General features: G+C 45.6%; 1 protein-coding gene across 1 annotated transcript in view; it reads right to left on the bottom strand.

Moving 5' to 3' along the window:
- Window positions 1-12692, bottom strand: part of PWP2 (PWP2 small subunit processome component) — a 215214-nt gene that overhangs the window by 159613 nt on the left and 42909 nt on the right. The window contains exons 3-4 of the mRNA XM_053705710.1: window positions 12541-12635; window positions 11185-11284 (exon numbers count right to left, since the gene is read on the bottom strand). Of these exons, the coding sequence (XP_053561685.1) occupies window positions 11185-11284; window positions 12541-12635 (195 nt within the window). The remainder of the gene's footprint in view (window positions 1-11184; window positions 11285-12540; window positions 12636-12692) is intronic.

Raw genomic sequence — 12692 nt, 5'->3', positions numbered from 1 at the left:
CACCAGCAAATGGATGATTAACCCCTTAGTACCCAAAAACGGATAACAATTATATAATTAACGTTTTTCTCACAGTCAAATACACTGTCACAGGACTACTGTGACTGATTACCTCCCTCAAAATGGATTTTGAAGACCCCTGAGCTCTCTAGAGACGATCTGGATCATGGAGGATGAAGTAGACAGATTGTGACTGAATTTTTACTGTGCAAAAAAGCGCTAAAATAGGCCCCTCCCACTCATATTACAACAGTGGGGAAGCTCAGAAACTGTTTCTATGCAGAAAACAAAAATGGCCATGTGGTAAAAATCAAGCCCCAATAAGTTTTATCACCAAGTACCTCACAAAAAACGATTAACATGCCAGTAAACGTTTTAAACATACATTTGAAAGTTATGTATTATTATTAATAAGCCTGCTACCAGTCGCTTTTACTGCAGTTAAGGCTCATACATTATTTCAGTATTTACAGTATTTTCAGAGTCAATTCCATTCCTTAGAAAATACATTCAGTGCACACACACATCAGCCTGATACCAGTCGCTATCGCTGCATTTAAGGCTGAACTTACTTTACAATGGCATCAGCAGTATTTTCTCAGTCAATTCCATTCCTCAGAAAATAATTTACTGCACATACCTATTTGTTGCAGGGGGACCCTGCATGCTATTCCCCTTCTCTGAAGTTACCTCACTCCTCAGATGAGAACAGCCAGTGGGTCTTAGTTACGTCTGCTAAGACCATAGAAAAAAACCCAGGCAGATTCTTCTTCTAAAGCTGCCTGAGAATAAACAGCACACTCCGGTGCCATTTAAAAATAACAAACTTTTGATTGTAGAAATAAACTAAGTTAAAAAACACCACAGATCTCTCACAGCTTCCTATCTAGTTAGGCTGCAAGAGAATGACTGAGTATGACAGGTGAGGGGAGGAGCTATAAAGCAAACTCTGCTGGGTAATTCTCTTGCAGTTTCCTGTTAGGAAGAGAAATATTCCATAAGTAATGGATGACCCGTGGACTGACTACACTTAACAGGAGAAATTAGACTTATTCTTGGCTTTGAAAGGCCTATCTTGTGGGAGGGCGTGGCCCTTTCCCCCAGTGATGTCTGAAATAATCTCTTTCAATTCTGGCCCAAAGACAGTTTTACCCTTGAAGGGGATATTAAGCAATTTTGTCTTGGATGATACATCCGCTGACCAAGACTTTAGCCAAAGCGCTCTGCGCGCCACTATTGCAAACCCTGAATTTTTCGCCGCTAATCTAGCTAATTGCAAAGCGGCATCTAAAATAAAAGAATTAGCCAACTTAAGTGCGTGAACTCTGTCCATAACCTCCTCATATGGAGTCTCTCTACTGAGCGACTTTTTTAGTTCCTCGAACCAGAACCACGCTGCTGTAGTGACAGGAACAATGCACGAAATGGGTTGCAGAAGGTAACCTTGCTGTACAAAAATCTTTTTAAGCAAACCCTCCAATTTTTTATCCATAGGATCTTTGAAAGCACAATTCTCCTCGATAGGAATAGTAGTGCGCTTGTTTAGAGTAGAAACTGCCCCCTCGACCTTAGGGACTGTCTGCCATAAGTCCTTTCTGGGGTCGACCATAGGAAATAATTTCTTAAATATAGGAGGGGGGACAAAAGGTATGCCGGGCTTCTCCCACTCCTTATTCACTATGTCCGCCACCCGCTTGGGTATAGGAAAAGCGTCGGGGTGCACCGGAACCTCTAGGAACTTGTCCATCTTGCATAATTTTTCTGGAATGACCAGGTTGTCACAATCATCCAGAGTAGATAACACCTCCTTAAGCAGTGCGCGGAGATGCTCTAATTTAAATTTAAATGTCACAACATCAGGTTCAGCCTGTTGAGAAATTTTTCCTGAATCTGAAATTTCCCCATCTGACAAAACCTCCCTCATGGCCCCTTCAGATTGGTGTGAGGGTATGACAGAGTAATTATCATCAGCGCCCTCCTGCACTTCAGTGTTTAAAACAGAGCAATCGCGCTTTCTCTGATATGCAGGTATTTTGGATAAAATATTTGCTATGGAGTTATCCATTACTGCCGTCAATTGTTGCATAGTAATAAGCATTGGCGCGCTAGAAGTACTAGGGGCCTCCTGCGTGGGCAAAACTGGTATAGACACAGAAGGAGATGATGTAGAACCATGTCTACTCCCTTCATCTGATGAATCGTCTTGGGCAACTTCATTATCTGTGGCAGTACTGTCCTTACTTTGTTTGGACGCTATGGCACAATTATCACACAATTTTGAAGGGGGAGACACATTGACTTTCATACATATAGAACATAGCTTATCTGAAGGTACAGACATGTTAAACAGGCTTAAACTTGTCAATAAAGCACAAAAAACGTTTTATAACAAAACCGTTACTGTCTCTTTAAATTTTAAACAGAGCACACTTTATTACTGAATATGTGAAAAAGTATGAAGGAATTGTTCAAAATTTACCAAAATTTCACCACAGTGTCTTAAAGCATTTAAAGTATTGCACACCAATTTTCAGAGCTTTAACCCTTAAAATAACGAAACCGGAGCCGGTTACAGTTTTAACCCCTCTACAGTCCCAGCTACAGCCTTTGCTGCGACTTTACCAAACCCAGGGGGGAATACGATACCAAATGAAGCCTTCTAGGAACTTTTCCAACTACTTTCAGATCCTCACACATGCATCTGCATGTCTTGCTCTCAAAAGTAACTGCGCAGTAATGGCGCGAAAATAAGGCTCAGCCTACAACTGGGAAGGCCCTTCCTGACTGGAAAAGGTGTCTAACACAGTGCCTGACGTTAAAAAACGTTCCCCAAGTTTATAAGTGTGAATTACCAGCATAAACATGTATAAAATGCCCAAATAAAGCAATCGATTTTGCCCATAAAAGTGTCTACCAGTTTTATAGCCCATATTAAGCCCTTTATTCTGTTTGAGACTAAGAAAATGGCTTACCGGTCCCCATGAGGGGAAATGACAGCCTTCCAGCATTACACAGTCTTGTTAGAAATATGGCTAGTCATACCTTAAGCAGAAAAGTCTGCTAACTGTTTCCCCCAACTGAAGTTACTTCATCTCAACAGTCCTATGTGGAAACAGCAAACGATTTTAGTTACTGTCTGCTAAAATCATCTTCCTCTCACAAACAGAATTCTTCATCTTTTTCTGTTTCAGAGTAAATAGTACATACCAGCACTATTTTAAAATAACAAACTCTTGATAGTAGAATAAAAAACTACAACTAAACACCACATACTCTTAACCATCTCCGTGGAGATGTTGCCTGTGCAACGGCAAAGAGAATGACTGGGGTGGGCGGAGCCTAGGAGGGACTATATGGCCAGCTTTGCTGGGACTCTTTGCCATTTCCTGTTGGGGAAGAGATATTCCCACAAGTAAGGATGACGCCGTGGACCGGACACACCAATGTTGGAGAAATGAGATACAACTTGTGTGAGATAGAGACATGACTGAGCAGGGGGTTAGGGTCAGTTACATGAGAAATGAGATACAACTAGTGTGCGATAGAGACATGACTGAGCAGGGGGTTAGGGTCAGTCACATGAGAAATGAGATAAAACTAGTGTGAGATAGAGACATGACTGAACAGGGGGTTAAGGTCAGTTACATGAGATAAAACTAGTGTGAGATAGAGACATGACTGAGCAGGGGGTTAGGGTCAGTTACATGAGAAATTAGATAAAACAGAATTTATGTTTACCTGATAAATTTCTTTCTCCTACGGTGTGTCCGGTCCACGGCTTCATCCTTACTTGTGGGATATTCTCATTCCCTACAGGAAATGGCAAAGAGAGCACACAGCAAAAGCTGTCCATATAGCCCCCCCTCTGGCTCCGCCCCCCAGTCATTCGACCGACGGTTAGGAGAAAAAGGAGAAACCATAAGGTGCCGTGGTGACTGTAGTGTACAGAAAAATACTAATTTTAAACCTGACTAAAAGCCAGGGCGGGCCGTGGACCGGACACACCGTAGGAGAAAGAAATTTATCAGATAAACAAATTCTGTTTTCTCCTACATTGGTGTGTCCGGTCCACGGCTTCATCCTTACTTTTGGGAACCAATACCAAAGCTTTAGGACACGGATGAAGGGAGGGAACAAGTCAGGTAACCTAAACGGAAGGCACCACAGCTTGCAAAACCTTTCTCCCAAAAATAGCCTCCGAAGAAGCATAAGTATCGAATTTGTAAAATTTGGCAAAAGTATGCAGAGAAGACCAAGTCGCTGCCTTACAGATCTGTTCAACAGAAGCCTCATTCTTGAAGGCCCATGTGGAAGCCACAGCTCTAGTAGAATGAGCTGTAATTCGTTCAGGAGGCTGCCGGCCGGCAGTCTCATAAGCTAATCGGATGATGCTTTTTAGCCAAAAGGAAAGAGAGGTAGCAGTAGCTTCCTGACCTCTCCTCTTACCAGAATAGACGACAAACAAAGAAGATGTCTGTCTGAATCCTTTGTTGCTTCTAAATAGAATTTTAAAGCACGAACTACATCTAGGTTATGTAACAAACGTTCCTTCTTCGAAACTGGATTCGGACACAGAGAAGGAACAACTATTTCCTGGTTAATATTCCTGTTGGAAACCACCTTGGAAGAAAACCAGGCTTGGTACGTAAAACTACCTTATCCGTATGAAACACCAGATAGGGTGGAGTACACTGCAAAGCAGATAATTCAGAAACTCTTCTAGCAGAAGAAATAGCAACCAAAAACAGAACTTTCCAAGATAGTAACTTAATATCTATGGAATGCAAAGGTTCAAACGGAACCCCTTGAAGAACTGAAAGAACTAAGTTTAGACTCCATGGAGGAGTCATAGGTCTGTAGACAGGCTTGATTCTAACTAACGCCTGTACAAACGCTTGTACATCTGGCACGGCTGCCAGACGTTTGTGCAACAAGACAGACAGAGCAGATATCTGTCCTTTTAGAGAACTAGCTGACAAACCTTTATCCAAACCCTCTTGGAGAAAGGAGAGTATCCTAGGAATCCTAATTTTACTCCATGAGTAACCCTTGGTTTCGCACCAACAGATATATTTTTGCCATATCTTATGGTAAATTTTCCTAGTCACAGGTTTTCTGGCCTGAACCAGAGTATCTATAACAGATTCCGAAAACCCACGCTTAGATAGAATCAAGCGTTCAATTTCCAAGCAGTCAGTTGCAGAGAAACTAGATTTGGATGTTTGAATGGACCTTGTACTAGAAGGTCCTGCCTCAAAGGTAGCTTCCATGGTGGAGCCGATGACATTCACCAGGTCTGCATACCAAGTCCTGCGTGGCCATGCAGGAGCTATAAGAATCACCGAAGCCTTCTCCTGTTTGATCCTGGCTACTAGCCTGGGAAGGAGAGGGAACGGTGGAAACACATAAGCTAGATTGAACGACCAAGGCGCCACTAATGCATCCACTAGTGTCGCCTTGGGATCCCTGGATCTGGACCCGTAGCGAGGAACCTTGGAGTTCTGACGAGACGCCATTAGATCCATATCTGGAATGCCCCATAGTTGAATTAACTGGGCAAAGACCTCCGGGTGAAGTTCCCACTCCCCCGGATGGAAAGTCTGACGACTCAAATAATCCGCCTCCCAGTTGTCCACTCCTGGGATGTGAATTGCAGATAGATGGCAGGAGTGATCCTCCGCCCATTTGATGATCTTGGTTACCTCTATCATCGCCAGGGAACTCTTTGTTCCTCCCTGATGATTGATGTACGCTACAGTCGTCATGTTGTCCGACTGAAATCTTATGAATCTGGCCTTCGCTAGTTGAGGCCAAGCCAGGAGCGCATTGAATATCGCTCTCAGTTCCAAAATGTTTATCGGGAGGAGAGACTCTTCCCAAGACCATAGACCCTGAGCTTTCAGGGAGTCCCAGACCGCGCCCCAGCCTAAGAGACTGGCGTCGGTCGTGACAATGATCCACTCTGGTCTGCGGAAACTCATTCCCTGAGACAGGTGATCCTGAGCTAACCACCAGAGGAGTGAGTCTCTGGTTTTCTGGTTCATTTGAATCTGGGGAGACAAGTCTGCATAATCCCCATTCCACTGTTTGAGCATGCACAGTTGCAATGGTCTTAAATGAATTCGAGCAAAAGGAACCACGTCCATTGCTGCAACCATTAGTCCTATTACCTCCATGCACTGAGCTATGGAGGGCTGAAGAATAGATTGAAGAACTCGACAAGCGTTTAGAAGCTTTAACTTTCTGACCTCTGTCAGAAAAATCTTCATTTCTACCGAGTCTATTATTGTTCCCAGAAAGGGAACCCTTGTGGACGGAAACAGGGAACTCTTTTCTATGTTCACCTTCCACCCGTGAGATCTGAGAAAGGCTAAAACAATGTCTGTATGAGCCCTTGCTTTGGGAAGGGACGACGCTTGAATTAGAATGTCGTCTAGGTAAGGAGCTACTGCAATGCGCCTCGGCCTTAGGACCGCTAGAAGGGACCCTAGCACCTTTGTGAAAATTCTGGGAGCAGTGGCTAAACCGAACGGAAGAGCCACGAACTGGTAATGTTTGTCCAGAAAGGCGAACCTCAGAAACTGATGATGATCTTTGTGGATAGGAATATGCAGGTATGCATCCTTTAGGTCCACAGTAGTCATATATTGACCCTCCTGGATCGTTGGTAAAATCGTCCGAATGGTTTCCATTTTGAATGATGGAACTCTGAGGAATTTGTTTAGAATTTTTAAATTCTTCTTCTTTTTTGGGAACTACAAACAGGTTTGAGTAAAAACCCAGACCTTGTTCCGCTGTTGGAACTGGGTGTATCACTCCCATCTTTAATAGGTCTCCTACACAATTTAAGAATGCCTGTCTCTTTATCTGGTCTAAAGATAAGCGAGACACGTGGAACCTTCCCCTTGGAGGAAGTTCCTTGAACTCTAGAAGATACCCCTGAGAGACAATTTCTAGTGCCCAGGGGTCCGGAACATCTCTTGCCCAAGCCTGAGCAAAGAGAGAAAGTCTGCCCCCTACTAGATCCGGTCCCGGATCGGGGGCTACCCCTTCATGCTGTCTTGGTAGCAGCAGCAGGCTTTTTGGTCTGTTTTCCCTTGTTCCAGCCTTGCAATGGTTTCCATGCTGGTTTAGGCTGGGAAGTGTTACCCTCTTGTCTAGAGGCTGCAGAGTTAGAAGCCGGTCCGTTCCTGAAATTGCGAAAGGAACGAAAATTAGACTTATTCTTAGCCTTGAAAGGCCTATCCTGTGGGAGGGCATGGCCCTTTCCCCCTGTGATGTCTGAAATAATCTCCTTCAATTCTGGCCCGAAAAGGGTCTTACCTTTGAAAGGAATATTAAGCAATTTTGTTTTGGACGACACATCTGCCGACCAAGATTTTAGCCAAAGCGCCCTGCGCGCCACTATTGCAAAACCTGAATTTTTCGCCGCTAATTTAGCCAATTGAAAAGCAGCATCCAAAATAAAGGAATTAGCCAACTTTAGTGCGTGAATTCTGTCCTTAAGAATGAAAGCCTGAGTCGGCCCTGCCGGGATTTGAACCTGTGACCTTGGTTCTTTTAAACAGGCTTTTTTGTAGTCGGGGCATTTACCAACTGAGCTACCTCACCAGCCTGAGGCGCGAAAATGAGGCCTCCTCCCTCTGCATTCCAGAGTGAAGGGGCCTTTCTGACAAGATTAGGCGTCTAAACAACTGCCAGGCGCAAATAAACGTTCCCAAAGTGTTTTAAAGTTTGCAAAACACTCCAAATGTCATAAAAATATGATAAAAGTTAATCGATTTAGCCCACAATAGTGTCAACCAGCAGAGAGCCCAATCTATAAGCCTTAATTCTGTTACTGGGTCTAAGAAAATGGCTTACCTATCCCATAAGGGAAAAATGACAGTCTTCTAGCATTACTAGGTCTTGTTAGAAAAGAGACTGGTCATACCTGAAGCAGATAAGCCTGCAAACTGTTCCCCCCAACTGAAGTTCTCTGGTTTCAACAGTCCTGCGTGGGAACAGCAATGGATTTTACTTACTGGTGCTAAAATCATACTCCTCTTTTAACAGAAATCTTCAGCACTTTCTGTTGTAGAGTAAATAGTACAAACCGGCACTATTTTAAAATAACAAACTCGTGATAGAAGAAATAAAACTACAACTAACACCACATACTCTTTACCATCCCCGTGGAGATGCTACTTGTTCAGAGCGGCAAAGAGAATGACTGGGGGGCGGAGCCAGAGGGGGGCTATATGGACAGCTTTTGCTGTGTGCTCTCTGCCATTTCCTGTAGGGAATGAGAATATCCCACAAGTAAGGATGAAGCCGTGGACCGGACACACCAATGTAGGAGAAAACTAGTGTGAGATAGAGACACGACTGAACAGGGGGTTAGTGTCAGTTACATGAGATAAAACTAGTGTGAGATAGAGACATGACTGAGCAGGGGGTTAGGGTCAGTTACATGAGATACAACTAGTGTGAGATAGAGACATGACTGAGCAGGGGGTTAGGGTCAGTTACATGAGAAATGAGATAAAACTAGTGTGCGATACAGACATGACTGAGCAGGAGGTTAGGGTCAGTCACATGAGAAATGAGATACAACTAGTGTGAGATAGAGACATGACTGAGCAGGGGGTTAGGGTCAGTCACATGAGAAATGAGATACAACTAGTGTGAGATAGAGACATGACTGAGCAGGGGGTTAGGGTCAGTTACATGAGAAATGAGATAAAACTAGTGTGCGATACAGACATGACTGAGCAGGAGGTTAGGGTCAGTCACATGAGAAATGAGATAAAACTAGTGTGAGATAGAGACATGACTGAGCAGGGGGTTAGGGTCAGTTACATGTGATACAACTAGTGTGAGATAGAGACATGACTGAGCAGGGGGTTAGGGTCAGTTACATGAGAAATGAGATAAAACTAGTGTGAGATAGAGACATGACTGAGCAGGGGGTTAGGGTCAGTTACATGAGAAATTAGATAAAACTAGTGTGAGATAGAGACATGACTGAACAGGGGGTTAGGGTCAGTTACATGAGATAAAACTAGTGTGAGATAGAGACATGACTGAGCAGGGGGTTAGGGTCAGTTACATGAGATAAAACTAGTGTGAGATAGAGACATGACTGAGCAGGGGGTTAGGGTCAGTTACATGAGAAATGAGATACAACTAGTGTGAGATAGAGACATGACTGAACAGGGGGTTAGGGTCAGTTACATGAGATAAAACTAGTGTGAGATAGAGACATGACTGAGCAGGGGGTTAGGGTCAGTTACATGAGATAAAACTAGTGTGAGATAGAGACATGACTGAGCAGGAGGTTAGGGTCAGTTACATGAGATAAAACTAGTGTGAGATAGAGACATGACTGAGCAGGGGGTTAGGGTCAGTTACATGAGATAAAACTAGTGTGAGATAGAGACATGACTGAGCAGGGGGTTAGGGTCAGTTACATGAGATAGAACTAGTGTGAGATAGAGACATGACTGAGCAGGAGGTTAGGGTCAGTCACATGAGATACAACTAGTGTGAGATAGAGACATGACTGAGCAGGGGGTTAGGGTCAGTTACATGAGAAATGAGATACAACTAGTGTGAGATAGAGACATGACTGAGCAGGAGGTTAGGGTCAGTCACATGAGATACAACTAGTGTGAGATAGAGACATGACTGAGCAGGGGGTTAGGGTCAGTTACATGAGAAATGAGATAAAACTAGTGTGAGATAGAGACATGACTGAGCAGGGGGTTAGGGTCAGTCACATGAGAAATGAGATACAACTAGTGTGAGATAGAGACATGACTGAGCAGGAGGTTAGGGTCAGTCACATGAGATACAACTAGTGTGAGATAGAGACATGACTGAGCAGGGGGTTAGGGTCAGTTACATGAGAAATGAGATACAACTAGTGTGAGATAGAGACATGACTGAGCAGGGGGTTAGGGTCAGTCACATGAGAAATGAGATACAACTAGTGTGAGATAGAGACATGACTGAGCAGGGGGTTAGGGTCAGTCACATGAGATACAACTAGTGTGAGATAGAGACATGACTGAGCAGGGGGTTAGGGTCAGTCACATGAGATACAACTAGTGTGAGATAGAGACATGACTGAGCAGGGGGTTAGGGTCAGTCACATGAGATACAACTAGTGTGAGATAGAAACATGACTGAGCAGGGGGTTAGGGTCAGTTACATGAGAAATGAGATACAACTAGTGTGAGATAGAGACATGACTGAGCAGGGGGTTAGGGTCAGTTACATGAGAAATGAGATACAACTAGTGTGAGATAGAGACATGACTGAGCAGGGGGTTAGGGTCAGTTACATGAGAAATGAGATACAACTAGTGTGAGATAGAGACATGACTGAGCAGGGGGTTAGGGTCAGTCACATGAGAAATGAGATACAACTAGTGTGAGATAGAGACATGACTGAGCAGGGGGTTAGGGTCAGTCACATGAGATACAACTAGTGTGAGATAGAGACATGACTGAGCAGGGGGTTAGGGTCAGTCACATGAGATAAAACTAGTGTGAGATAGAGACATGACTGAGCAGGGGGTTAGGGTCAGTCACATGAGATACAACTAGTGTGAGATAGAGACATGACTGAGCAGGGGGTTAGGGTCAGTTACATGAGAAATGAGATACAACTAGTGTGAGATAGAGACATGACTGAGCAGGGGGTTAGGGTCAGTTACATGAGAAATGAGATACAACTAGTGTGAGATAGAGACATGACTGAGCAGGGGGTTAGGGTCAGTTACATGAGAAATGAGATACAACTAGTGTGAGATAGAGACATGACTGAGCAGGGGGTTAGGGTCAGTCACATGAGATACAACTAGTGTGAGATAGAGACATGACTGAGCAGGGGGTTAGGGTCAGTCACATGAGATAAAACTAGTGTGAGATAGAGACATGACTGAGCAGGGGGTTAGGGTCAGTCACATGAGATAAAACTAGTGTGAGATAGAGACATGACTGAGCAGGGGGTTAGGGTCAGTTACATGAGATACAACTAGTGTGAGATAGAGACATGACTGAGCAGGAGGTTAGGGTCAGTTACATGAGATACAACTAGTGTGAGATAGAGACATGACTGAGCAGGGGGTTAGGGTCAGTCACATGAGAAATAATCAGGGTGTTAGAGGGGATAGGACAGCTGCGAGCATCTGGTTACCTGCCATCAGGGGAGAAGCTGACACTGGTTACTGGCTCGTGGAAACTGAAGTGATTCAAAACAGACTTTGTAACCAAACTTATGAGAATAGCAGATCCTTCTGTAAAGGAAGAAACAGACAATGGTAAGATATGAAGACAAAAGAAGAAGAGCAATGGAGAGAGAAAGTGAAAGGGACAAAGAATAGGGAGTAAAAAATGGGTTTACTTAGTGGAGAGAGTGAGGGACAAAGAGAGAAGGAGGGCATTTATCAAGCAAGAAGCGAGAGCAGGGGGCAGTTATCGGGAAGGAGGCGAGAGCAGGGGGCAGTTATCGGGAAGGAGGCGGGGGCAGTTATCGGGAAGGAGGCGGGGGCAGTTATCGGGAAGGAGGCGGGGGCAGTTATCGGGAAGGAGGCGGGGGCAGTTATCGGGAAGGAGGCGGGGGCAGTTATCGGGAAGGAGGCGGGGGCAGTTATCGGGAAGGAGGCGAGAGCAGGGGGCAGTTATCGGAAGGAGGCGAGAGCAGGGGGCAGTTATCGGAAGGAGGCGAGAGCAGGGGGCAGTTATCGGGAAGGAGGCGAGAGCAGGGGGCAGTTATCGGGAAGGAGGCGAGAGCAGGGGGCAGTTATCGGAAGGAGGCGAGAGCAGGCGGCAGTTATCGGGAAGGAGGCGAGAGCAGGGGGCAGTTATCGGGAAGGAGGCGAGAGCAGGGGGCAGTTATCGGGAAGGAGGCGAGAGCAGGCGGCAGTTATCGGGAAGGAGGCGAGAGCAGGCGGCAGTTATCGGGAAGGAGGCGAGAGCAGGCGGCAGTTATCGGGAAGGAGGCGAGAGCAGGCGGCAGTTATCGGGAAGGAGGCGAGAGCAGGCGGCAGTTATCGGAAGGACGCGAGAGCAGGGGGCAGTTATCGGAAGGACGCGAGAGCAGGGGGCAGTTATCGGGAAGGAGGCGGGGGCAGTTATCGGGAAGGAGGCGGGGGCAGTTATCGGGAAGGAGGCGGGGGCAGTTATCGGGAAGGAGGCGAGAGCAGGGGGCAGTTATCGGGAAGGAGGCGGGGGCAGTTATCGGGAAGGAGGCGGGGGCAGTTATCGGGAAGGAGGCGGGGGCAGTTATCGGGAAGGAGGCGGGGGCAGTTATCGGGAAGGAGGCGGGGGCAGTTATTGGGAAGGAGGCGGGGGCAGTTATCGGGAAGGAGGCGGGGGCAGTTATCGGGAAGGAGGCGAGAGCAGGGGGCAGTTATCGGGAAGGACGCGAGAGCAGGGGGCAGTTATCGGGAAGGTGAGAGCAGGAAGTTACAAGGACAGACAGAGGGAACAGACTAGGACAATTGCTGCTGTTTTCAAGAGTTTTGCTCAGCTTTGACTGTTGGACCAGTACCTTCATCCACAAGGATGCCCAGTGAGCCATCAGGTGACAGAGCTACACATGTAATGTTACACCGAGTCGCCAGCGGTAAAGTCTCTGCATTATTACTGAGAAAAACAAAAGATCAGACATGAGACAGGAAGAAGGAATTAAACAGCAGAGAA

The sequence above is a fragment of the Bombina bombina genome, chromosome 3 (genome assembly GCF_027579735.1).
Source record: "Bombina bombina isolate aBomBom1 chromosome 3, aBomBom1.pri, whole genome shotgun sequence".
Classification (NCBI taxonomy): Eukaryota; Metazoa; Chordata; class Amphibia; order Anura; family Bombinatoridae; genus Bombina; species Bombina bombina.
The sequence above is the reverse complement of the archived record's forward strand: the minus strand, read 5'-3'. Positions and strand labels throughout refer to the sequence as shown.